The sequence below is a fragment of the Colias croceus genome, chromosome 17, assembly GCF_905220415.1.
Source record: "Colias croceus chromosome 17, ilColCroc2.1".
NCBI classification, from domain to species: domain Eukaryota; kingdom Metazoa; phylum Arthropoda; class Insecta; order Lepidoptera; family Pieridae; genus Colias; species Colias croceus.
The window spans coordinates 7,484,469-7,510,231 of NC_059553.1; the positions used below are offsets into that span (position 1 = coordinate 7,484,469).

The following is a 25,763-nucleotide window of genomic DNA, read 5'->3' on the forward strand; positions in this document are numbered from 1 at the left end:
CGAAAGCATAAAGACTGGTTTAAGCGCTTGCTGATAATGTCCGGTCCCTGATGTTGGTTTAATGCTCTGAGTCCCTGATAGCCTACTTGACACTTTTTGACATATATTTTCATACATTGTTTGTCATTTGACCTGGCATTTATATCACAAAATATCTACTATCCAGATGTAGGGAAACTGAACATAAGTCTTTTAACGATACATTCTAAATATGAAGAAAGGGGTTCATACAGTGAAATATTAACAGATTTTTCATATCGTTGTAGTTTCTATACTTATCCATTCTTTTACAGAGTGTAGAATTTAGGTTAAGAAAACTAGAAGACGTAGCGGAACAAACGATGAATCACTTGGCTGTGATACATCGGTTTATGGCTACACACCCGTCTCTAGTTAACAGAGGCTCTACAGATACTTTGGGACCTCCTCCTCCAACCTTCCAGGCGAGTGGGTCCAGATTAAGGACTGCTAGTGATAGATCTGAGGTAAGTGAATAGAATGATCTAGATTTTTCTTTAATTTTAATGCTCGTAAGAGCTGTATTGCTATTTAAACTAACTTATGATTTAGACTGAAGGAATTTAAAATTGGTTTTGGAAAATAGCCTGAACAAAAATAGTTTCAGGCAAATTTTTCATTTTAATAGGAATTAAAGTCAGAAAACTTGGATTTGTGATAACTGTTGGCACTAATAGGTTAAGTTTCTGATTAATATTCATTCTCATGCCAGACAATCAGAATTAGCTAATGGAATTTTTATAATTAAAATATTTATACATAGGTACAAAGTAGGCAGGCTAGATATACTAGGTATATTTTTATGTACATACAGTCTGTTTCAAGACAATTTTTACCCTAATAGCTTTTGTAACTTTTAATATTGTTGTCAATTTGCTCACGAATGTATTTTTATTTGCTATGTCAGCATGTATGTTCATTATTAACCGTCTCCAATGTTGTTTTATTTGTCCCCATTTCATATTTCTTATCGTGTGCAACGAATTTATAGATGGATAAATCATCTATAAGTTCGTTCGCTTCGCTTGTATTATGATCTGTGACATAAACTACGCAAAATATATATATTCAATTCAATTTCAAACTTCCAATTTACCTTAAAACATAAAAAACTACAAAACAGGGTATAATTTAAAACAAATTCAATGAAAAATAATTTAATAGATTCCACAAGAATTTGTTGAAAACCCTATCCAAAATCGAACGTAAAAATGTCACGGATCAAAATGCAAATTAAGTGGATGTGGCATCATCGCTGGACAGGTGCTGTCGGACAGCGACACGGGCGTGGCGCGCTTCACGGTGCGCCCCGTGCAGGAGGAGGACGAGGCCTCGCAGCCCTCCGACGTAAGCGCCTCCATTCCATTCGATAGCTTTTCACTACTTCATGAACTTTACGAATGCTCCTCTTGTACATTATTTATTTTTAAGAACGCGCCTCTTGTGCAGAGCGTGCAGAGCTATCTTTTTCACTTATATTTAAAACCGCTTATACATTGAGATAATATTAATATGGAGACGATACCGCCTACATCACTTATGTTCCACTCAACATACGTCATGTGGCGTAACTGCACTCAGTCGCTTGCTCGCTCATTGGCGCGAACGTCACGCTCATTTTTTATTTGTTTTAAAGTGAAACGCATCAAATATGCCTACGTGTGTGTTACGATATTGCACAAATAATACAAAGAATACGGAAAAGTGCAAAGGAATAACTTTTCATCAGTAAGTAACTAGATAATAATTTTTAAAACTTAGTTAGAGCAAAATTTTTGGCGGGCGACATTTTGTCATAGATTAAAAATTTAAGATATGACATTGGGCATGAACTAAGTGTTGTTAGTAATAATTGCTGGCGTATATTTTTATAGTATAAAATAATAATTTTACATAATTAGAAAAGCATAGACTGGTTGTTAATTGAAAAAAGGTGAAATCATGAAATATGAAAATCAATTACTCAATCACCAATTTTTTTTTGTTAATTGATTTTAATCAAGTTTTTAATTGATATTGTATAAGCTACTGACTTGAACGTATAATTGAATTATTATTTATTTATCTGCACTAATATTATAAAGAGGAAAACTTTGTTTGTTTGTTTGATTGTAATTAATAGGCTCATAAACTACTGGACCGATTTTGATGAAAGGAGAATGCCCATTTTTGGTACTGGTTTTTCTCATGCATCAAGACAACAATACTATTAAAAAAAATCTCGGCAATTTAGAGGCCTTCTTACCATCGGAAAATATATTTTGAACAGGGAATGTTTTGTAAAATCTAATAAGACATGTAATTGTTTAGATCCGTTATTATAGATTTAGTGTCCATTACCGGTTACCACGGTAACCAAGCGGTAACTTATTACATTTATATACTATATTGTTTTCATTGAATTACAAAAAAAAAATCAATTAACATAAAATCACTCTTTAAGGTATTGTTAATACACTGTAGGTTGTTTAAACAAAGATAGTGAAGTAAAATAATATAAATATGTATATATAAAAAAAAATATTATTATGACATAGCTTGGTAGGTAACCAGTTATTTCTTATTTGTTTCTTTCTTCGAATATGTAGTGAAAAAATGATTTAAACAACAATTCAACAACAACAACATGTAAACCGAATAAAAACTCAATTGGCATTTTTTAAGAAGGTATATATTTAGGTTTTCTTGAAATCCGTCCCGGAAGATTTCTGGTGCCTACCTACACTAGCCGATGAACAGATAGACTTTGTCTGAAAGCATAAGCTCTACGCATAGATTAAATATGTTAATCGAAAAATAACCTTTGGACGATAAAATGTTACCTAAATCACACATAAACCTAACTAAATCGGGGTTATTTAAGTTTTGAGGTTATTTCACATTTTTCTCAATATCTTGAAAACCCCTGTTTTTATCACAAAAAAATCAATTGGTAAAAATCTTTTGAATATCGAAGAACCCTCCAAAACCACTCTGGCATTGACGCAACACTGTACTGTGGTCCATACTTTCATGGGCATTCTCCTTTGGCACAGACAATCTTAAGACCCTGAGAAAGAACATAGGCTACTTTTTATTGCGAAATATGTGCCACGGGCGAAGCCGGGGCGGACCGCTAGTTCAGAGATAAGTAATTAATATTTTTTCTATTCAAGGTTTCCATGTCTGGGCCGTGAAGAAAGGGAAAAATTATTTTTTTTCTAAAAAAGGCTCAATTTGTAAGGAATAAAACTTCCCATAGCCCTGACTGAACCTAAAACACAAAAAATTAAATTATTCCATATGACGTCACTATTTACATCATCCTATATTATATGCCAGATATTGTTAGCCCCGCGTAGTAAAGTCAGTTTATACCTAAAATAAATATTAAGTAAGTACAAAGAAAATTTCAAGTCAACGTGCATGTAAGGAGTGGCACCCAATAAAATAGACAGAATGAAACAAAGTGTCGCCTCTATAGCGGTGAGTCAGTGACATCGCATAATCTATGACTGTCTAGCCGTCATTCGCGCGCCCCGCGCCGCCGCGCTTGGCGCACAGATTTTGTTCGTGGTGTCTGCTCCATATTAATATTATCTCAATGCGCTTATAAAACAATCTTACTTATTTTACAATGGCCGTTCTGAGCAATATCTCAATGAAATGATTACTCAAATATCAGATATTGATGCTATCTTTTTACGAAACATTTCAAGCTTAATATATTTTTAAGCTACGAATTTTAAACGCGTGTACGTTTTAATACAGATTGGGGAAACATCCCTATTATGTAACTATTTTAAATAATTAAATTAAATCATACACATGGAATTTATTCCTACACGAAATTGCGTTTTTAATTAATACTCATTATATATTATAAACAACGTGTTAATTAAAAATGCAATCATGTTATTATTTGCGCTATTCTGTGCTGTAGTTGTTTATAATAAGAGCGTAGCACCTGAATATATAAGACTAATTAAAATAAATTAGTTTTAAATTCAAATTCCATTTTGCTTAGCATACATTATACTTAACAACATCATAAACTAAGCGAGCTGCAAGTAACACTCACGAGTGCTATTTGCAGGTCGCTAAGCTTAACCTTTATACATGCAATGAAGTCCCTGCAGATTCAATTTCCATAACACGTTGTTATATTTGTTATTGTGTTCACATTGTTACCCGATTTGTTTGTTTGAATGTTGTCCAAGTTTAGCTTTTTATGCTCTTTCCTCGTTTTGTTTTGCGTTTTCTACAGAAACTATCTTTGGGCATAAACAGCGATAAATATTTATAATAAATAGTTATCTTTTTAATTCTAGATTTAAACCCAAAAATGGTTTTCCTTTTATAAGCATTAACATTGTCAACAGGATGAAATGCCTCCACCTGGACCAGAAGTAGTGGCTGTGAAGGAGCCAGAAGCAGATTCAGTGTCAACCTCTTCAGGTGCCAGTGTAGCCGGTCCAGATGTGACTGTGGTCAAACCAACAGTGATCACACCCGCGAGACAGCGGTCTTCAGACAGTAATAGAACGGAACCGAGTGATGATAAGAAAGGTGATATTCATGTCATAGATATATTTAATTACATTTGTATGAAGCAAAAAAACTTTGAACAAATTTACGGTTACAGATTAGAGCTAAATGAAAACTTTATTATTGCTTTTAACGTTTATTTCTATCATAAAAATAGTAAATATAACATAGTAGCTATGATGTAAAACTAATTATACAAAATGTAGCATAAGACAATTATTATTTAGGTACTTGTACTTAGAATGAACAATGTTAATAATAATTTTCTGAATAGGAATTTTGAGTATTATTTTTACTCTATGAGTTATGAAATAAATAAAATTTATTTAGTGCCATCTTCCACGGATGATGCTTTCTTACCGGAAGTACGTGAAGTGCCTCCAGATAACCACAGTCTGCGCCCGCGCACCACTTCCGCTGGTACTAGACGTACTGCTGCTAATGCTAGACGGTATGTTTTGCAATTTTATATTATTTGGTGTGTGTTTTAAGGGATTGAATTTGATAAAATTTGTAATACTTAACACAAGACAGGAGTAAAAGAATTTATAGGACAATTTTTTTACTCAACCTTTTTTTTAAGTGGGTAAATTTTGCTTACTCAATCTGCTCAATATCAATTGTGAATTAATATAATTTCAGTTTCATATCATTTGAGAAGACCACTAAAAATCAAATCAATTATAGACGTCATCACAAAAACCGTAGATCCATCCAAGACACAGCTGCTGTAAAAGATTTAGTTCATAAATCATTCGTGACATTTGAGTTAGCATGTATTTTAGTTTTGCCACAAATTTGCATAGATAGGAAAAATTTTTATTTTCACCATCTCACCCGATTGGCCGTCGCTGTGTTACGCGAACGAAATTTCTCATCGCCATTATTGTTTTTAATTTTAATTTCTTTTTTACTTGCATCTGTTAGGAGACGGTTGTGGAAACAGTAAGTTAACTGAAGATTACACAATTGGCTTAGCTTTTAGCTATGTAGTAATAGTACTTTTATCAATGTTTTTAGACACTTACGGTCCAGTAGCTTCTACACGAGCTCATTTATTCTTAATGCTGTATTACTTAACATTAACACCATTGCACTTACTCTTAATGACTTTTAGTATAATCTCTGTAAAATAATTTTCATCACACGTTTGATAAACGCATTAAATTGGAAACGCCTCTCTATTGTATTTTGGAACATTGCGTATGTTAATTAGCAATAAAATTCACTTTAAAAGCAAGGTTTGCATTTTTTAAATAAAAAGTTTTTAAAATTATATTGACTACCTATCTTGATCACGTAACAGTACTATTTCGATCACGTTTTTGTTAAAATTTCTTCCTTCTAGCATCTTGTCTGTTCTGTTTTTGATAACATTGTTAATGTGTAACTAAAATTAGGTAATTTATAAGTTTAAAGGTAAGATTTTGAAATATCTTTATCACATGTACCTACGTTTTCTATAGATTTCTTACTATCAGCTGATTTTGTACACTTAAGAATTTATCACAACACACGTACACAGAATACAACTTTATCTACTGCGAATTAAGGGTTATTTTTGACAAATACAAATCTGGTGACCAACAGGCGTTCAGAAGGTGGTAACGACTGTGGTATGGGAGGTCCATACTCCACGCAACACTTGGCTCCTCGCAGGCAGCACAGTCAGACGCACTCCGAACCAGACAATTCTGCGGTTGACGCAGGTTCGCTGCATAATTCTGTAACGGGTAAGGGTAAAATGATTCCCAAGTGGAGTATTGGCACAAACACGATAATATACAAGACGTGTATAAAAGATCTTATATTCTCTATCGTGATTTCCAAAAATTGTCAAAATTAATTCGCAATTTTTTGTAAAATAAAATACAAAAATGTGTGGACCATTTTTAAACGTCTTAAAAGTTACCTTGATCATCAACAGCCTCTGTTTTATCCTTTGTACCACGAGAACCCCCAAAACCCCCGCGTTTAGTCTTTACTATTTCCTTATATCACTTGCGAAACCTTGCCAGAAAACCCCCATAGCAAGCCCTAACTGTATCCCTAGCCTTAAATATTCCTCTATACCATCAACAACAACTAACCCCAACTATGCCCCCATAGAAAGCCCTATACTATAATCCCTAGGTCGTCAATCAGGTTGGGAAGCGACTGGCGGTGCAACTGGTGTGCCCTCCAACCGACGGGTTGGAACTGCTCCACGGTCACTACTACTAGCAATGCATGAATATACGAGCATTACGGACGAACTGGAGACCGTGTATGGACTGTTCTCGCCACCGCATACACCGAGGTAAGATAAAGACTAATATAACACAATACACAGCACAGATACAAATTTACTAAAATAAAAAAAAAAACTGAATTAGAGTGATACTTATTGATATCGCATTACCGCTATCGATGACGCTATTTAAACTATGGGAAGGTCGGTTTAATATGTAACTGGGAGGGTTGTCTATTAATAATAATGTTTTGCCAAATCGGATAAATACTTATCCGGATGTGTGATGAATTTACTGTCCTAACTGTGATCGAGTGTAAAAGTTTACGTAAAAATTTTAGAATCATGGCTCGCATGTGAGCCTAATAAAACAAACAAGTTACCTAATAAACAACTATTTATGATGCAAATAATAGAGAGTAGGATTAGGAGGAAACATAATTTTGATGTGTATTTAACATGTTCATTTAATAAATAACATTTTACAAAAAATTAAAATATTAATATAATAAAACTCAGCGTCGCATTTAAAATTAACTCAATGAAATTATGCGACTTAAATATCCTGATAACACTGTAACCGTGAACGCGCCGAATATTTCCGTTAATGGTACCTACCTATCTAATAATGGGATTATATTTTGCATAATATTCCACAGTACGGCTTAGGTGCAACATTAATGATGTGGTTTGGCTCAACCTAATGGCCATTTGGAGAGACAAATTATGCCACGCTTCACGCTACTTGAGGCTGGAAAACTTTAATTATAATGTCGCATATAAATTCTCTGACTTGCAAAATATGAGATAAGTTCTTTATACCACTACTGTAATAAATTTTCGTAATATTAAGATAATCTAAGCAAGCAGTGTTTCTGCAATAAATATGAAATAAATAAAAATTTCTCAAAAATGTTCTATTTTTACAAAGCTCTTTGTCGAATTGAATTACGTGCGCTATTCGTCAAATTAATGTTTGTTATTTATTTTGGCGGAAAAACAATAGACATCAAAAATTTACACCACATTAAGCTAATTTAACAGGCATTTTAAACTGCTTTGTAGGCCACTGATTTGTGTTTTATTTCCCAAGAATTTAATACTGCTACAGTGAGGTATTATTGTTTTATAGCTGATGTTTTCAGTAGTTACTTTACGGACAATCAATTATTGAACCGAAAAATATACAATTCAAGAGCATTAAGCATAGGTAAATAAAAAAAAAACAATAATTCTTACTCTGCCACATTTTTACTCTATACACGTAGGTACGCAAAAAGAAATTACGCACGTAAGAAAGTTTTCCCGTACTTCCATATGAAATGAGTGTCCCAAAAACGTATTCATGGTGAACATATTTTGTTGAGTAGTATAAAATCAACAAATTTTTTTAAAGATTATTTATATCGCTCTTGGACACAAGTTTTTCAGCACGGGTGCAATTGCGGCCGACCGGTAACGCCGCAAACGCTACGTCCCGCAATTTTTAAATCAATATCTTCGAAAATATTCATTTAAGGGCTGATTTTTCAATCCTTCGTTAAAACTTATTCATTTATGCCCGGTTCCTATATTCAACGGATCGTCATAGTATCAAAGCTACTATCCGTTTTTCTAGAACTAACTACGAGTCGTTAATACCGTTCCACAATTTTATTTCTTGACGTGCTATCGACGGACATCCGTTGGTCATAAAAATACCGAGCCCTCTTCACTCACAGATGTGCGTTTCGTTATAAGCCAAATTGAAATTAAAATTACACAAAATTCAGGACAAAATAAGTTAAATATACAGCCGAATTATAAACTTTAAGAATAAAGTTTCTTATTAAGAAAGAACTAATACTAAAGAACTATATATTTGTAGACATCTGCGTGATAATTTTCCTTCTAAACAACCTAATGCGTTACACAGAAACCAAAAACGGAACGTTTTTTCTCGCGCACGCGTGCATTGCTTGTCAGTTGTCAAATTATTGTCATTCATTGTTGATTCATTGTCAAGTTTTATAATTAAAGAATAACAATACAACGACGACTGTTTATATATTTATTAAAAATGGATATTACGCCGGTAAGTAGGTACGCCTTTATATCGTCTGCCGCTTACTTTTTGCTTCGGACACTCTTAAGTCAAGGTATTTCTGTTACAGAAATCGAAGAAGGCTATGAGTAAAGACGAGGTTGCTCAATTATAACCAGTAAGGAGACTAATGCTTCTACTAATAAATTAAAGGATGAATGTTGGACTTCGTTGACCAACACATTTAATGCAAAAAGTGGTCAAATACCAGGAAAACTTTTTATTTTCAGCCAAAAAATTCAAACATAATAAGGATGATAGACAAATATTATGAAGAAATAATTGAAATAATGAACACACAATAATTGAAATACTGAACACACAATAACTAATTAATTTTTGTATATTATTAAGCAATATATCTAGACATACGGTAGAAAAAGAATTTGTTAGTGCTAAATGTAAATCTTATGTAAAAAATGTATTTAGTTCAGAGAGCCTATAACAGCGTTATGGAATATAATATAGAAGATGATAATCGATGGAGGGTTGTCGCGTAAGAATTTCAGGACAGTTCTTTAGCATATATTATGAAGTTACATATATTATTATGTAAAATTAAACTGTAATAAAGAAATAAAACTTTTATTCCATTTTATTATGTACTTTTATTTATTTTTTATTATTTACAATACAATGTTTAAAAAATTGATTTCTACATTGCAAACATAGACATACATATATACTAGTGGTCCGCCCCGGCTTCGCCCTTGGTACATGTTAATGTTTTCTTTCCATATTAACCATCCTCGTACTTCAAGGAATATTATAAAAAAATAATTATCGAAATCGGTCCACCCGTTCACGCGTGATGCCGTGACCAAGGGAAATAGGTCTGCCACTGATATCGATATTGTGCCTAAAGCATAGAACCTCAGCGTCAACAGTAATTGATGTTATGGAGATACCCCATGATTCCTGAAATGACAACATAAATTAGGTATGTAAGTAATAAGGTTAGACGTGTTTGGTATAATATTAATGCCTCCATTAAACTAACCTGGCTCCTTTTATTCGCACGTCTGGATAAATTTCAAGAAGTAATTGTTCAACAGATTCTTTATCAAGTCGAAATCTCAATTGAAATTCGTGAGAATCCAGGGTCGCAAAAAAATCCACTCCTTCTCTATAAATATACTCTTTCACGCCCACTATCTTCTTCCGAAATTCGATATAATATTAAACACTTCTCTATCACTATCTGAACTCCACATTTCGATATTGAAGCGGAAACAATGAAATAGTAAGAATTTAACCGCCCGAAATCGACGGGTAAACAAAATGCTATACGAATAGTAACTTTGACAGCATAATGACGTTAAAAATATTTATAGGAACGCGATAAACTGTCTTCTCCATACAATATGCTTACCGTTCGTTAATAGTAACCCTCCCATCCGTCAGTAGGAAGCCGTCGGTAAGTTGCTTGACGAGACGTTTTTTATAGGAACGATTTTCGCTTACGCTTGGTTAATTATACTACTATTCGTAACTAAAACGGATCGTTTTTCAAATATAGGAACCGGGCATTAATAATGTATAAAACTACCATTTTAAAACGTATTCTGATTGCCCGTATTTGACAGTTTACGTGACATTTTAATATTATCGTGTAATACTTTATTGGACGGATAAGTTTTATCCAAGCATTGAAAAATTGGCCCTAAATCATACGGTGTAAAGGTCCATATAGATCTATATTAAATGAACAATGTATTCAAGGTATTTAATTGGTTAAGGATTAATGCTGTATTGGTTAAAATCACTTCGAAAATTAGCCATTATTTGTCGTAAAAAGTAAATGACAAAAAAGTTATTGTGGGTTATCCATAAGAGATAGACATATTACCATCACGGACTTTTCTTGCCATGAGCACAGGACACCAATAACCACTCGGCTCTTGTCCCCCGCGCGCGCCGCGTCCCCCTCAGTGCGGAGACGACACGCGAGCGAAATGTCCAACCCGGAGTTCGCACTTTACATGGAAAAGGAACATTTACGTGGGGCAGAGGAAGATGACTATATTATCATGGAGAACTTGATACAGCGCCGGTAAGTGGAGTGAAGAATTAATGTTGAATGTATCATTCATTTTGTGTTCATTGAAATTTTTTAAATGTAAGTCAAAAATAGATGGCACGTCTGAAATATCTTTAATCTTAAAAAATGTTTAGAATGAATATAAAAATAATTTTAAAAAAAAATTGACGCAGAAGACGCAAATTGATAAATCGCAGTGTAGTTCCATATTTTTAAATACTTTGCTTGTTTATACGAGAGAAATATTCATTTAAACCTGAAGTGCATCAAAGGAACTAAAAAGTTAGGTAGATTGCAAATGAGGAAAATTACTATTAGTAATTAATTATCGATATTTCATCTTTGCAATAAATTATACGCTTATAATTTATAAATTCGCAGTCTATTTTCAATTCCATTTCGATCTTGAACGCGAAGAGCTATTAAAATTCAAATACAAGTATTCGATCTCAATCAAAGTTCATAAATAGACCAAAGGCAATCGAAAATTTGTATCGATATTTTCTTCCAAGAAGCTTGACTATCGTAATTGTATTATTAATTCGAGTAAATACAGAATTGGAAATAGCCATTCAGCCAGTATTAAATAATTCATTTCCCATTTGTTTGTGTTCGCTTCAAAAACTAAATCTATCAATTTAGTTCAAATTCTAACCATTACGCTATTTTCATCTACTTTTCCTCATGAGACATGTTGAAAAATAGATTATATATTGCAACCATAATGCGCCACAATGCTGAACAGCACAGCTAATGTCATTATAACTATAACTCCCATAACCAACGACATTTTCCTAACAAAACTAACAGACAAACATTTCGTATTGCCCTAATTGCTGAACCGACATAGCGTATCTAAACCGTAGCCTAGAAATGGAGTCTATACTGGGCAGATACGATGAGGAGGAGGCTACAGATGGAGCTGAGATGAGCGGCATCAGTATCAGTGTGTGTGTCAATACAAGTGGGGAGGAACCGCAGCAACAACCGCCAACAACTTCGACGTTACTGACCGTGGATAGAAGATTACCGCATCAAAGGTAAGTGGAATTGAAAAAAAAAAACAAGGTTTAATAGGAATACTTCCGTAGGCTGGAATAAAATCCAGGAAAAAGTGTAAAATTCTTCGATAATTTGAAAGCTTTTCTTCTTTGAATTCAGATTTACCGTGATACGTTAGATAACTCAAAAATCAGTGTTTAAACTACGGTTTAAGATTTTAGATTTCAACTTTCTTTTGATTCATGAAGTGGTATAGAAGAAATAAGATTAGTGTAGTAAAAATAGGTTGTTTGATTTCAAAGAAATTTAAAAGTCAGCTTTCAAATAAACGAAATATATGGGTCATTGCAGGAATAAAATCCAATTCAGAGCTAAATAAATTCCGTTAATCTGAACCATAGTTCAGATTTCAAATGAACCTGTTGAAATGAAATAGGAATTGTATTGCAGAAAAACTAGAAAGAAAAACAATAAAGGAGAAAACTGTATAATTTTAAAATTCCAGGACGTAAAATCAGGCAACTATTTAATTTTTGTATATTTTCAGTAGTTAGATAGCCAAGTTACATTTAAAGGATCGATTTCGTATTGATTCATACTTATCCTTATATCATTAATATACGTATCTATTGAATTATGGCTATTTCTATATTTACAAACATACACTGCCCTAAATATCTACATAAATATCTATATAAACTCAACTTTCAACTCATAACCTTGTTAAAAATAATCTTCACCCAGGCACTCACTCCGTCGATCATCAGCAATCGACAGCCGAGAGTTACCGTCCCCGCTACAGCCGCTGCTCGGAGAAGACGCGTGTGGTGAAGTTCTCTTGCCCGTGCCTAGACAGCCGTCCGGTAAGCAGGAAAAATCTAATTATTAATAAAAAAGTCTATTCTAGAATTTTTGTAAGGCATTTTGCATCGATAAAGTTTGTAATTTAGTTTATTTTACGGGTAATGTTATTTTTCTAATATCTAGCACAAATCCCCAACATCATAAGAACACAGATGCTCATAATTTGATAGTAACTAGGTTTCGTATTTTCTGTAAAATGGACAGAAAGGATATAGACTACTTTTTGGAAAGTGGAAGATTAAGAAAGTCTCTTGTAATTTAATAAACTCAAAATGATACCTTTAAATTAAGTGAATAGGTAAGTGTTAAAATGTATTAAATATAACGCACACAAGAAAAAAGGGCACGTATGAACCTTCCATTAACCTTTAAGTGCTAACCTGAGTGCTTGTTGAAAGGCAGCTTGTAGGTAATATTTTTATACAGCCAATATTATGGGCATTGACTTATAATCTTAACATTTTAATTATTATAGATCCATTAAAAGCCTTCCTCTACTTAAATTACCGTCAGTATTTAGACGTGTAATAATCAATTAATCCACGATGTCCAATTGGTTCAGTTTTCTTAAAACAGACGGAAAATCTGACTAAAGTTATAATAATTGTTTCTTGTATAGCTCTATAGCTATTTACTTGAACATGAAAAAAAAAACTAATACCATTATAAACAGTTAATTTTGTGGGCTTGTATTATAATAATTATTGTAATATCAGGAAGCTGTTCGCACCAGCTCCGTTTCGGTTCAAATTTATTGCGATAAAAAGTATCCTATGTCCTTCTCCTGGTTGTAAGCTACCTCGTCAATAATTTCCAGCCAAATCAGTTCATCCGAGTTATAATAATTAGTGTAACTAATACGCCTTTTTTATAAAGATTTTCATTTTTATAAAACACCTATTCTATCTGGGACAAATTACTTCTTCTTCTTTTTTTTCAAATGGCAACTCCCGATCCCAGCGAGGACGGATTATGCCAAGGACAAATTACAACAAAATACTAATAAAACTAATTGCACAGGCGAAACGAACGCATCAAGCGACCTCTCAATGTCTCACATGGTCAGCGAGAACCTCCCCCCGCGTCCGTCTATCGTGCTGGACTCGTCGCAACTGCCGCGACAGCGCTCCGCGGAGCAGACACAGCCGCAACCGCCAGCGCCATCTAGACCGGAGACTATGTGCTAATTGAATAAATAAATAAATAAATAATAAAATGTGAATTAAAATTTATTTCTGAAGGACATATTTTATGCTACATCTAGGCTGGAAACTGTGTGCTGAATGAATAAATAAATAAATGAATTGTTAACTTGTAATGCTGTAAATGTATAAATAAAAATTATATGTGAATTACTGAAGAATATTTATGCAGCAGCCGTAACCCTTAGCAACTTCTAGGCCGGAAAATATGTGCTGAATAAATAAAAAAAATGAATTGTAAAGAAGTATTCTTTGTTAATTAGGTATTGATTCGAGATTTCAGTTGTCAAACATTTTGTATGTGTTTACTTTCAGCAGCCATGATGGAGGTAAGTTGAGGTATTTAGCATGTATCATCTTGTATCATGTGTTGTAAAGTCTTGATGTACGATATCATAAACAAAAAAACAATCGTAAAATAGAAATAATATTCAACTGTTTGAAATGCATTTTAGAAAAAAATAGAACAAAGCCAGTATAAAATGTCTTTCGTACGAATAAAAACAAATTTCCTACATTTAAAAACACACCGGTTTTACAGCTAACAGTGTCCACAAAAACATTTCGTAACTCGCATAGAAAGTTTGTAAATATACGGATTCGCTTTACGTAATTAAACGATATTCAACTTTTGCCATTAAACTTTATTGCTCAGGCAGGCCGTTTTAACTTCTTTATATTTATACAAGTTTCAGCGTTCAAAAACATTTAATAATAATATCAAAAATAAAGGCATTTATCCATAAAAGAGTTTCGCTCATTACAAGTCATGTGGCTTAAATAAAACAAATGGTTTTCGTTATCTGTCAAAGTGACGTTTGTCGTTTGTTTTGGCGGGAAAAATGTCGAATTGGGATTGTTACGCATTGCCGAGTTAAATAAAAGTGACAACCTCGTTTAATACTGTCTTCATAAAACGAAACATATTCGTCTCTTCATTAACGTCTATTTTACGATGCTATAGGAATAGGAATGTGCGAATAGGAATGCTGGATGGCAATTTTTTAACTCCTGTTAATGAAAATAAGCAATTCTAAAAATTGATGCTATAAACTTCTCCATATTCATATTAAAAATAACTAAAAATTGTAGAGATTCCATTATAAACTCTATATTGTATTAGAAACGAAATACCTATCATGAATAATTCAATCTGTTGATCCCAATGTAAGGGCATTGAAACTTTCTGGCATATCAAACCCGCCGCCATTTTGATTTTTTTTCAAAATCGCGGCGCACGATTAAAGTGGTATGTATGGATAGAGGACACATAGACGAACAAAAAATGTCCCATCACATAGTACCCTAAAGCGTCACATTACCGAGATATTTGGAGGTAAATAACAGTTTATTGGAAGAAAGTAGGTAGATTCATTACATAAAAACATACATACATTACATAAAAATGTAAGTAATGTAATGAATACCTACTTTCTTCCTGTAATAATAATAATCTACCTGGGAGTGATTATTTGGAGATAATATTATGCATATAGACACGTAATAAGTCTATTTTTAGTGTTTGTCGTACTCATAAGTGAATATTTACCTCCAAATATCTCGGTAATGTGACCCTTTAGGGTACTATGTTATGGGACATTTTTTGTTCGTCTATGTGTCCTCTATCCATACATACCACTTTAATCGTGCGCCGCGATTTTGAAAAAAAATCAAAATGGTGGCGGGTCGATATGCCAGCGTCCATACAAAAAGTTTCAAACCCCTTTACGCTATCGTATTCCCTATTGCTTTTGTTCATCGTAAAGTCCAATTGGATTTTATTGCTAATTTCGCGCTGAAATATAGCAGAATCAATTTCCCCTCATTTTTCCATTTTCATTTGAAAAATGAGTTTTCAAGGCCCGTACAATATAAAAAAACTGTAAAATATCGCGCTAATTCTGCAGTGTAGCTATAAATTTTCTGTCGCTTGAATGCATGGACAGTTTACACCCCCGAAGTTGTATGCTGGATGAAGAACATCCGATTTTGTACCGCAACTTGTTGTAATAGAGTAAGTTTTCGTGTAAACAATATCTTTTCGATTTGGTTAACGATCTAGTATCGTCGATACCGATGAAATAGTATTCAGAGCGATTCATTTCCCACTACTTGCACTTCTACGTGCGATTACAGTTCGAGTGGCAACCTAGAGCTTCATTTAAATGCTCCAAAATTTCAAAATACATTTCCATTTGTAGAGTATCTATATTACAATATATTATGTATTCTTTCATTTTTCTGATACAATTTTTTACTAATAGGCACATGTTTTGAATGACGGTCGGAAAGAGAAGAAAGCTCTTATATACGAGAAAATCACTATTTCATAAATGAAAAGCATTTTCTCCATTCCTTATTCTAAAATTTTATCTAAATAAAGAAGCAATTCTCTTTCAATGTACACATTCTACAATTTCAACAAATATTTCCATTTGCAAACGACAGGCATATGATTTAAATTCGTCGTGCGCCTGAAAGCATGTTATTAGCTTGAATTATTATCTGGACCAGGCAATGTCAACATGTCGCATACATTCAGTTCGCAATGAACATAAATTGTCCCATTTTAATTAATTAGGAATGATATCAAACATCACCGAACATTTCGCGTACCTAGTTAATGTACGTTATCCATAATATTATAGTTTTGATCGAGTTTAATTTGTATAATGTGTTACACTAAATTTTTCAGTATACCAAATAATGAATCTACATGGTAATGAATAGATGAAACAAGTATAGTCATTGATATTTAGGTAGGTATTAATTGATATCTGCTAAATGCTTTTGTGTTTAAAATTTTACCATTTATTTATTAAACGAGGTTGTCACATACGAAGAAATACTAAATAATATAAAATCTCAGTTCAATAAAATCTTACACAAAATAAACTAATAAAATACCTACAACACTCGAACTGAAGAGCTTTCGATATTTGCAAGACTAGCAATAAGAATGAAGGGAACAATAAAGTTCGTCGCGCTAAAGTGCATCTCAATGGGAAAATTATGATGATTATAAATCTGCAGCGACTTTGCATTTCTTTGAATACATTATTGCGCTCACTGTGTTTTCTTATTTCTATAGTTTATTTACCAAACGTTGGAAATGTATTTAATGATGTTCTCTAACGTTTATGCTTCACAATATTTCTACGAAACATATCATTTAATGCAGAGTTTTCAATCTTAAAAACTGAATAGTAGTACTTGTGATATTTCACTCTCTTTATTTGCGACTTGAGAGTTGAGACTCATATTGTATTGAATACCAAATGCGAAGAATATTGTGAAATTTTTAACTGCAACAGTACTTAATAAATATTGAAACCTTATTAACAGTTTCAATCTGAGCGCTGAAAAATAAATGATATGAAATTTAAATTTAAGCCTGCTTAAAAAATATTTACATGAATCATTTATAATGGAAAATGGTATTTATTAACGCGTGTTCATACACGTTCAATAACAGATTGCTTTCATAAGCAATCTGTTATTGATAATATTTTTATTTTTTAATCTGCTTGTAGATTGTGCTCATTTATTTAGTACTTGATAACATGAAAATTGTATTTTGATTCCGGTGCAATGAAATAAAGGAACTTTTTTCAAAGAGAAATAGAATAAAAGGTTTATATTTATGAAGTTACGTGCAATGTTCAGCCCTAAGGTTCAGCCAATAATTTTTGATTCGAATAATAACTATGATCTTATTTTCTCATAATAACACTCAAAAGTGTGATTGGATTTTAATTTTTGTATTCTTAATGAATGTAATAAACATTGTTATTTTATTTTCATCTCTTTATAATTAATATTGTACAGCGTAGAATACGATTAATATTCAGACAATACAATCTATGTGAGGTGTAAATATCGTTGTCGAGAAACCGTTAAATTTTATTGGAACTGATTTTAAAATAATGTTAATACTATAATATTATAGTTAAGAACTAGTAAAGCTTCTTCTCGGAAGTGATAAATTTAAAATGAAGTAGAGTTTTATATGAAATCTATTTGCTTTTTTTATCGCTAAAAATTGTTAAGCTCGGCAATATAATGCTTGATTTTTAATCCTTTTTAAAACATATCAACGATATCTGTACAAATTTGATGTGCAATTTTTCAAACATAATCATTTATCGTAACGGATTTTTATATACCTACTGTTTACAGAGTTTGATTTTATAACTTTTGTTAACCATCAAGTTTCATCACAATGTGTTCAATTATACCAAATATTTTGTGCAACCCTCTGGATTATAATGTATATAATAGAAACATTGATTATATAGAGTTTGTAATTACATATGTAAATTTTAGGAACATTACTGTAAGGTAGCAAAATTGCAATAAATAAATTTTTCTTGTAACTGACGGTACAGAAAATGTAACATTATTTCGGACGCAAATCAAATCAGCATAATCTTATAATATATTTTTACATAATTTATTACGATGATATTTCTATTTAAGTAACACCTATGAACTCTAAATATTGTGATTTTTTTGTGATAACAAATTTAATAACACGTATTTTACCTTACCTTTTTGTACCGTCAGCAATCGCAATGAACTGTGTACACGAAACTTAGTAAAATATAAGAAATATCGTGTATCTATCTAGTTTAAGCTTTTCATATCAAAACATCGACACATTGGACGATATAAAAGTACTTAATATACATTTTGAATTGTCATAATACGATAATAATTATAAAAGCAACAGACACGTTTATTTTGCGTCTATATTTCTCGATGTACTTAGTGAAATTTTCTTCGTAAATGTATTGTAAATGTTGATTGTTGTTTTATACCGAAATGAGTGACTGTATACCTTCCTCACTTTGTTGAAAGAAACCTATAGCGATATTTTTCACCATTAATTTTTCACATTTCTCGTATGTGTATCAGAGTTGCGTAGTGTGAAAACTTGAGTCCTGAAAAAAAACAATCTACTGAAATCATTTCTTTCCCTTTCCGTATAACTGACTCTAATTGCTCTGAATGCCCGTGAGTATTGTTCGGTTCCCATTCTATTAAAAAACTTTATACTATTTTCTACATATATATAAATCTCCGAAAAATATCGCTATACTTAGTTTCTTTTATGGCAGTTGTTGTGAATGCACAAACATTTTTTTATTCCTATCAACTTTGCTTTAGCACAATATTTATAAGTAATTTCAATGAATTGTCCTTATTGGGATTCCTTATTAGCTGTACAATTCGTCAGTTTCTCTAAGTGATAGTTAATATCTGTGTTATACAAATGTGTGTACAATGGTACAATAAATATATTTGTAATAATTATTTCCTTGTTTTATTTTAATACCTATAAAAAGCATAGCGAAGGAACTTCTCGACATGTTTTCGACGCCTTTTATTATATTGTATTACTAGCTTTCCCAGCAAACGTTGTTCTTACCCTTATCATTTAGGGGTATGGAAAATAGATATTGGCTTTTACTCAGACCTATGAAATTTCATAAAAATCGGTCCAGGTGATTCGGAGAGGTAACAAACACAGCACAGCAATTTCATATATTACTTGGATAATTTTATGAAGTTGTTTACTTGAATCAAAATAAGAAAACACTAACGAATATCACTGCTATATAGGCATAAGGGCATATAGATATTATATTAAAAGATTAAAATCTTATTTAAATAATATTCCGATAACCTCATACCGTTGCCTCATACTGATATTCATTTTACTGAATATATAAGACGAGAACCTTGCAATTTAAGATTAAGATTTCGCTAGAATGAGACTTTTACATAGGCTTTAGCACGAACAAAACCTAATCTACATAAAAATGGAACATAAAATATGCTTTGAAGCGATGTAGTACGTGTTCCAATATGATATGGTGAACGAGGATTTACTTTCCTTATAACAGAATTGCAAATTAATTTCCTATACATCATTATTAGTTTAAAACAAACAAGATTTCAGCTCATTAACTAATTTTAAGTGCATTTTTAAGTACTGTCTGATACTGTTATTTGTAAGTACTAAGCCATTAGCGAGCATGAAGCACGTGAAGCATTTTAGCCCGAGGCATCTCAGTCTATGTTCATGCTTCTAATGTAATTATGAAAACAGATCAATCAATCAAATGTAGGTACCTATATTATTGATCCATGAACAGATCACCTGGATGCAGCAATAAAGTAAACCTTTACTCCAGTATTGTTTAAACAAGGTGTGTAAAGGTAAGTTTAAAATTAAATTGAAAGCAAAGGAAACATTGAAGATGATACCATTTATTAACAAACCACAATCACAAATTATCCAAAATCACAATATATTCTAACAACCGAAATTTAAAACTTTTTATTATTAGGATACCAATTACAAGAAGCATGGCCACAGCGTGGACACTTCCCTGACGTTCCAAAGGATTCAGACGACCTTGTCATTCGTAATCTACGTCGCAACATCGCCTCAGACTTAGCCGCCTTTCTCCGCATAGATGTACTGTGTAATGTTCTTAGCTGTGCTTCGCCCCGCACTTTTATCCCTCTCGCTATAATATTATGTATCAAGTTTTTAGCCTTGGTTTTAGAACTGCGTGGTATGATTGAGCGACTGGCTTCATATTTACGACGCCTCCTGATGCTTTTTCTATTAGTCTTGCTCGAACTAGCTCGAGGTTCGACGGTCAATTTTGAGCTTTGCATGTCCGTTCCATCGCCTATGTTCGTTACTACGCTTTTAGCTTCTTGCTCCTTTGGTTCCTCAACTTTGGCCTCAACCGGACTCTCCCTATCCGTTAGTTGTGTATTTTCATCAGTATTTAAATTCATCTTAAAATTGTTCAAAATAATAGAAAACTCCTGTACACTGATAGCAAAATAGAAATCTCAATGACAATTAGATATTTCTTTTGGCTTTTATGGATTTTTATTTTATTTTATTGTTTATGGATACTTGAAAGTTCTGAAAGTATTCTTGTAAAAAGTTTTATGTATTATCTCAAGGTATAATTTTTTTTTCAAAGACTTCTTAGCTACAATTAATAACGAGCCAGAAGAAACCTGAATCCTTAATACAAAGTACAGGTATTGATACCTTTTTTAATACAAAAATTTACTTCTGCTACCATTACCTACATATTGCACTCTTCTCCACAGAATTTGGCTTGGAGCTATTTCGAGAAATCTAAACGTAATATAACATTGCTCCTGACTAAGCATCGTATTGCATTTGGAATATATTTGTGCTTTAAAAGGAAACAAATGATGTCAATAGATTTTCTTCTGGTTCCCAGAAATACCAAAATATTAGAATTTCGCAAAATAGGGTAATTTTAAATAGGTTCTATAAATAAAACACAAAATAACTTGGACTCTTTTATTAAAATTTATACTTATTTTAACATCATTTACAATCTCATGCAATATTGTTGTACTTACACGAAATTCTACGATATAAATACAGGTTTACTTATTACTTATAAAATAACTCAAATATGAAGTTCCTCCTGCTCTTTCCCACTAATATATTTTAAATTATAATCTCTTCAAACTCAAAAAAAAACATTAAAGGATATTTGGATTTATTATTTGGTTACGGGGATATTAAAGCTAAAATATTTAAAGCAACTACAAATGTCCACTTAAAATTATATAATTAAAACACTGTTATTAATTCGCGACACATTTTGAAGACGTTAAAATTTTAAAACGAAAGAGTTCAAAAGAAAAAGTGTTAACGACGTTCATGATTAGACATTTAATATTAACGAACAAGCTTGGCCTTTAAGGTCTTTAAACTTTTACTATCGATCGATTTAAACTTCAGAATATTTGCTTTCATAAAGATTTTATTAAGTTTGAAGCTAAATATTTATCTTATAAGAAAAATTAAGCGTAGACAAAGTCGTGGTCGACTTCGAGCTTTTTCAGTAGTCTTGTTGGCAGTTCGGACACTATGTTGGATGGAATTTTGTCTGAAAGAGAAACAAAGGGAAATTATCAATATTGCTAGTTCCTGATTCATTAATGTGCAAATAATTTTAAAACTTCTAGTTTTAAGGTCTAGACATTTTTGATGAAGTCGAAGGCAATACAACACGGCATTAGGCAATAATCTACAAATTTTAATTTTTCTATATTAACTACCATATTTGCTTGTTCAAAATGTTAGAAAATTGTGATTTTAATTATACTCCGTATGAAAAATATATTTCTATAGCCATAGAATAAAATTTTCTAGTAAACCAGAAATCGTTATCCGAACCTATGATTATTATCAAAACTTGAGTTCAGTGTACGAAAATAATGAAATGTGTTATTTTAACTAGTTATACGTCTTTAAGACCTGAAAAAATCAAAAACTCACCATTACACCTATAAACCAAATTCGACCAGATGATCATCTCTTGCGAGAAGCAGAACACACCAAGCCTTCCACCCTTCAGAGTAAAGTCATATACATTCCCAGAATCAGCGACCAGACGGTTATTTTCATAGATTTTAAGACGAATTAGACCAATTTTAGGTCTGTGAAGTAAACGCCATCGGTAGGCAGTTTTTTCGCGCCAACCTACGTTGCGAGGATCTTTCCAGAGGAGTGTGACCTGGTAAAAATGAATTAGAGGAATTTAAATGCTTTGTAGTTAGAAAATAGAAATGTAGGAAATAAATCAAAGATTTAAAATTAAATCAACACAAAAAAAGACAATTGGACTCGATTAAAAAACAATCAAAAAACAAAAGTACGTAAAGCAAAAAAATTATTTTGACGGAGCAATTTGTGCCAATAGCAAAACCAATTTTCCTGTATCCAGTGAAGACACTTGGATCTAAACCAATTTTATTTTAACATCTCATATATCACTTTTGAACACTTTTTATCAAAAGTGAGATGTTAACAATAAGCCTGCCCCTGCCATGCCCCTGCCATGCCCCTACCCTGCCCCTGCCCTGCCCCTGCCCTGGCCTGCCCCTGCCCTGCCCCAGACCTCCCCCTGCCCTGCCCTGCCACTGCCCTGCCCCTACCCTGCCCCTGCCCTGCCCCTACCCTGCCCCTACCCTGCCCCTGCCCTGCCCTGCGCCTGACCTGCCCCTGCCCTACCCGGCCTGCCACTGCCCTGCCCCTGACCTGCCCCTGACCTGCCCCTGTCTACCCCTGCCCCTGCACTGCCCCTGCCCTGCCCCTGCCCTGCCCCTGCCCTGCCCCTGCCCTGCCCCTGCCCTGCCCCTGCCCTGCCCCTGCCCTGCCCCTGCCCTGCCACTGCCCCTGCCCCTGCCCTGCCCTGCCCCTGCCCTGCCCCTGCCCTGCCCCTGCCCTGGCCTGCCCCTGCCCCTGCCCAGCCCCTGTCCTGCCCCTGCCCCGCCCCTGCCCCTGACCTGCCCCTGCCCTGCCCCATCCCTGCCCCTGCCCTGCCCCTGCCCTGCCCCTGCCCTGCCCCTGCCCTGCCCCTGCCCTGCCCCTGCCCTGCCCCTGCCCTGCCCCTGCCCTGCCCCTGCCCTGCCCCTGCCCTGCCCCTGCCCTTCCCCTGCCCTGCCCCTGCCCTGCCCCTGCCCTGCCCCTGCCCTGATTAAATTAATCAATGCGCAAACAATACTATAGATCAAAAATAGCAAATATTACCAAAAAAGTGCTGAAAAGAAAATTCGTCAGTAAAGGAGAATGACCACGGGTGGTATCGGTAAAATTTTAGTTGTGCCACGTATTCGTGATATTGTTAATTCCTATTTGTATATTTTATAGTGTTCATCTGTATCACTATTAATTCTTAATTATACCGGATAAATTGAAATAACATTAAAAGTTTGTGTTTTGAAACATGTATGACCACGTATGGAATCGGTAAAATACTAGTTGTGTCACGTGTTCGTGATATTGTTAATTCCTATTTGTATTTATAATGATCATATTTATCACTATTAAGTCGTAATTATACCGAATAAATAGAAATAAAAGTAAAAGTTTTTGTTTTGACACACGTTATATATTTTGAAATAATGTTTATTACGATTTACTTTTCACATTTGTCTTGTAAATTAAAATATTACCTATGTAATAAATGTAAAACTTATCGTTCATCGTTAGTTTAAACTCGATAAAGTATTTTTTTGAAGTGTTGAATAAAACTATTGTTTTATTTTTATTGTCGCGAACTGCGGCTTATTTATATAAAAACTTTAATCGTTTCTAAAAGTACTAACATCCAGCTCTTGACACAATAAGTTTGATTGCGATACCAAGTGCCATAGTCACTTGGGCAATCTCCTTTCGTCAAATTCAACCCAAATTACCTGATCAGGAGTAGACTCAGTGTTCCATAGCGCATTTCTCAAAGTTTTGCCCGGACCGGTCTTCGAATTCACTACCTTCAGTTGTATCCCGGGTTCAGCCACTGCTCTAAACGGTGTGGTCTGCCAGTATGTCTGTGTGTTCTTCTTCCACATTACTACGTAGAATCGTTTGTTGTTCTGATATCTGTTTATTGGAAAATCGAAGAAATATTAGGGATAATAGATGCCTTTTTTTTTTTTTTTTTTTATATAATAGAGCGGGTAACGGAGCAGATGGGTCACCTAGTGAGGTGATCACCACCGCCCATGAGCACTCACAAAGTTACCTTTGTGAGGCTGTTACCGACTTTCGAAGGTGGGTGTAGGCTCTCTTTTTAAATAAGTCTAAGTCATACATGTGCGGAAATACCGAACTTGGTAGACTGTTCCACAGGGTGGTGGTACGTGGAAAAAAGTGTCGCGAGAAGCGTACGGTACTCGTTCGCCAGCGGTCCAAATGATGTGCATGGAAGTTGGCTTTATGGCGGGCGGTGCGGTGATGGAATTCCGCAGCAGGTATGAGCTCGAATAGCTCATTTGAACACTCCCCATGGTATATGCGATAGAAGACACACAGCGAGGCAATGTCCCTTCGCAAAGCAAGAGGGTCAAGTCGATCGCTAAGTCTTGGGTCGCCAATCATTCTAACTGCTCTACGTTGTACGCGATCAAGTGGAAGGAGTTGGTAAAACGGGGCACCAGCCCAGAGATGTGAGCAGTACTCCATGTGTGGCCGTATCTGAGCTTTATAAAGTAAAAGAAGATGGTCAGGCCTGAAGTACTGCTTCGCTTTATTAAGGACGCCCAGTTTTTTAGAAGCTAGAGAAGCTTCACCTTCCAAATGATCGCGAAACTGAACATCGTTAGAAACATTGACGCCAAGAATTGCGATGCTAGGCTTGACGCTGAGGGGAGTGTTCAAAAAGAGGGGAGCTGATTCAAATGGCTTTTTTTTGGCCGTAGAAGCACATAGTTGCGTCTTAGCGGGGTTAAACTTGACGAGGTTTTTTGAAATGACCCAGAAATTGTTAGGATAAATGCCTATTTATCGGAAAAGACTCAGAAATTATAAGAAAACAAGGTAATCAATTCAATTAATATATGTACTTAGTAAATATAAAGGTTAAATAAAAATTAAAACCCGACTACTAAAACACGCTCTGGGATAGACGTGATCGTATAAATATATAGATGAGCATAGAACTTATATTCCATTATTATAAGCCGGTTAAAATAACTAAAACTATAAAATAATAAAGATAATAAAATAAATTGAGAAAGTTGTAAATGAAATTAGATGAACGATATAAGATAATATATACCTATTCCTTTGTGGTAAAGAAATGATTAAATACTCAAATTGGTTATTTACGATCTCGCTGCTTCAAATTTTCAGTTTTGTAATATTATTTATTAAATAAATTCAGAGCAGTAACTTAGTAATAGAGTTTAAATTAATTTCTTATTTTCAGTTATTAA

At 33.8% G+C, this 25,763-nt stretch overlaps 2 protein-coding genes across 13 annotated transcripts in view; one reads left to right on the top strand and one right to left on the bottom strand.

Annotated features, from left to right (window-relative positions):
• Positions 1-15,381, top strand: part of LOC123698829 (transient receptor potential cation channel trpm) — a 225,688-nt gene extending 210,307 nt beyond the window's left edge. For 6 of the 11 annotated variants that reach the window (XM_045645592.1, XM_045645598.1, XM_045645601.1 and 3 more), the window contains 10 exons: positions 294-485; positions 1,282-1,365; positions 4,380-4,566; positions 4,876-4,996; positions 6,136-6,278; positions 6,679-6,844; positions 10,738-10,911; positions 11,766-11,939; positions 12,646-12,764; positions 13,786-15,381. In XM_045645592.1, the coding sequence (XP_045501548.1) occupies positions 294-485; positions 1,282-1,365; positions 4,380-4,566; positions 4,876-4,996; positions 6,136-6,278; positions 6,679-6,844; positions 10,738-10,911; positions 11,766-11,939; positions 12,646-12,764; positions 13,786-13,952 (1,527 nt within the window). In that variant the 3' untranslated portion in view covers positions 13,953-15,381. The remainder of the gene's footprint in view (positions 1-293; positions 486-1,281; positions 1,366-4,379; positions 4,567-4,875; positions 4,997-6,135; positions 6,279-6,678; positions 6,845-10,737; positions 10,912-11,765; positions 11,940-12,645; positions 12,765-13,785) is intronic. The other 5 variants (XM_045645595.1, XM_045645593.1, XM_045645594.1 and 2 more) reach the window with 5 other exon arrangements.
• Positions 15,382-21,319: 5,938 nt separating this feature from the next.
• Positions 21,320-25,763, bottom strand: part of LOC123698880 (cartilage oligomeric matrix protein) — a 39,080-nt gene continuing 34,636 nt past the window's right edge. For both annotated transcript variants that reach the window (XM_045645691.1, XM_045645692.1), the window contains exons 19-21: positions 24,246-24,429; positions 22,324-22,561; positions 21,320-21,931 (exon numbers count right to left, since the gene is read on the bottom strand). In XM_045645691.1, the coding sequence (XP_045501647.1) occupies positions 21,846-21,931; positions 22,324-22,561; positions 24,246-24,429 (508 nt within the window). In that variant the 3' untranslated portion in view covers positions 21,320-21,845. The remainder of the gene's footprint in view (positions 21,932-22,323; positions 22,562-24,245; positions 24,430-25,763) is intronic.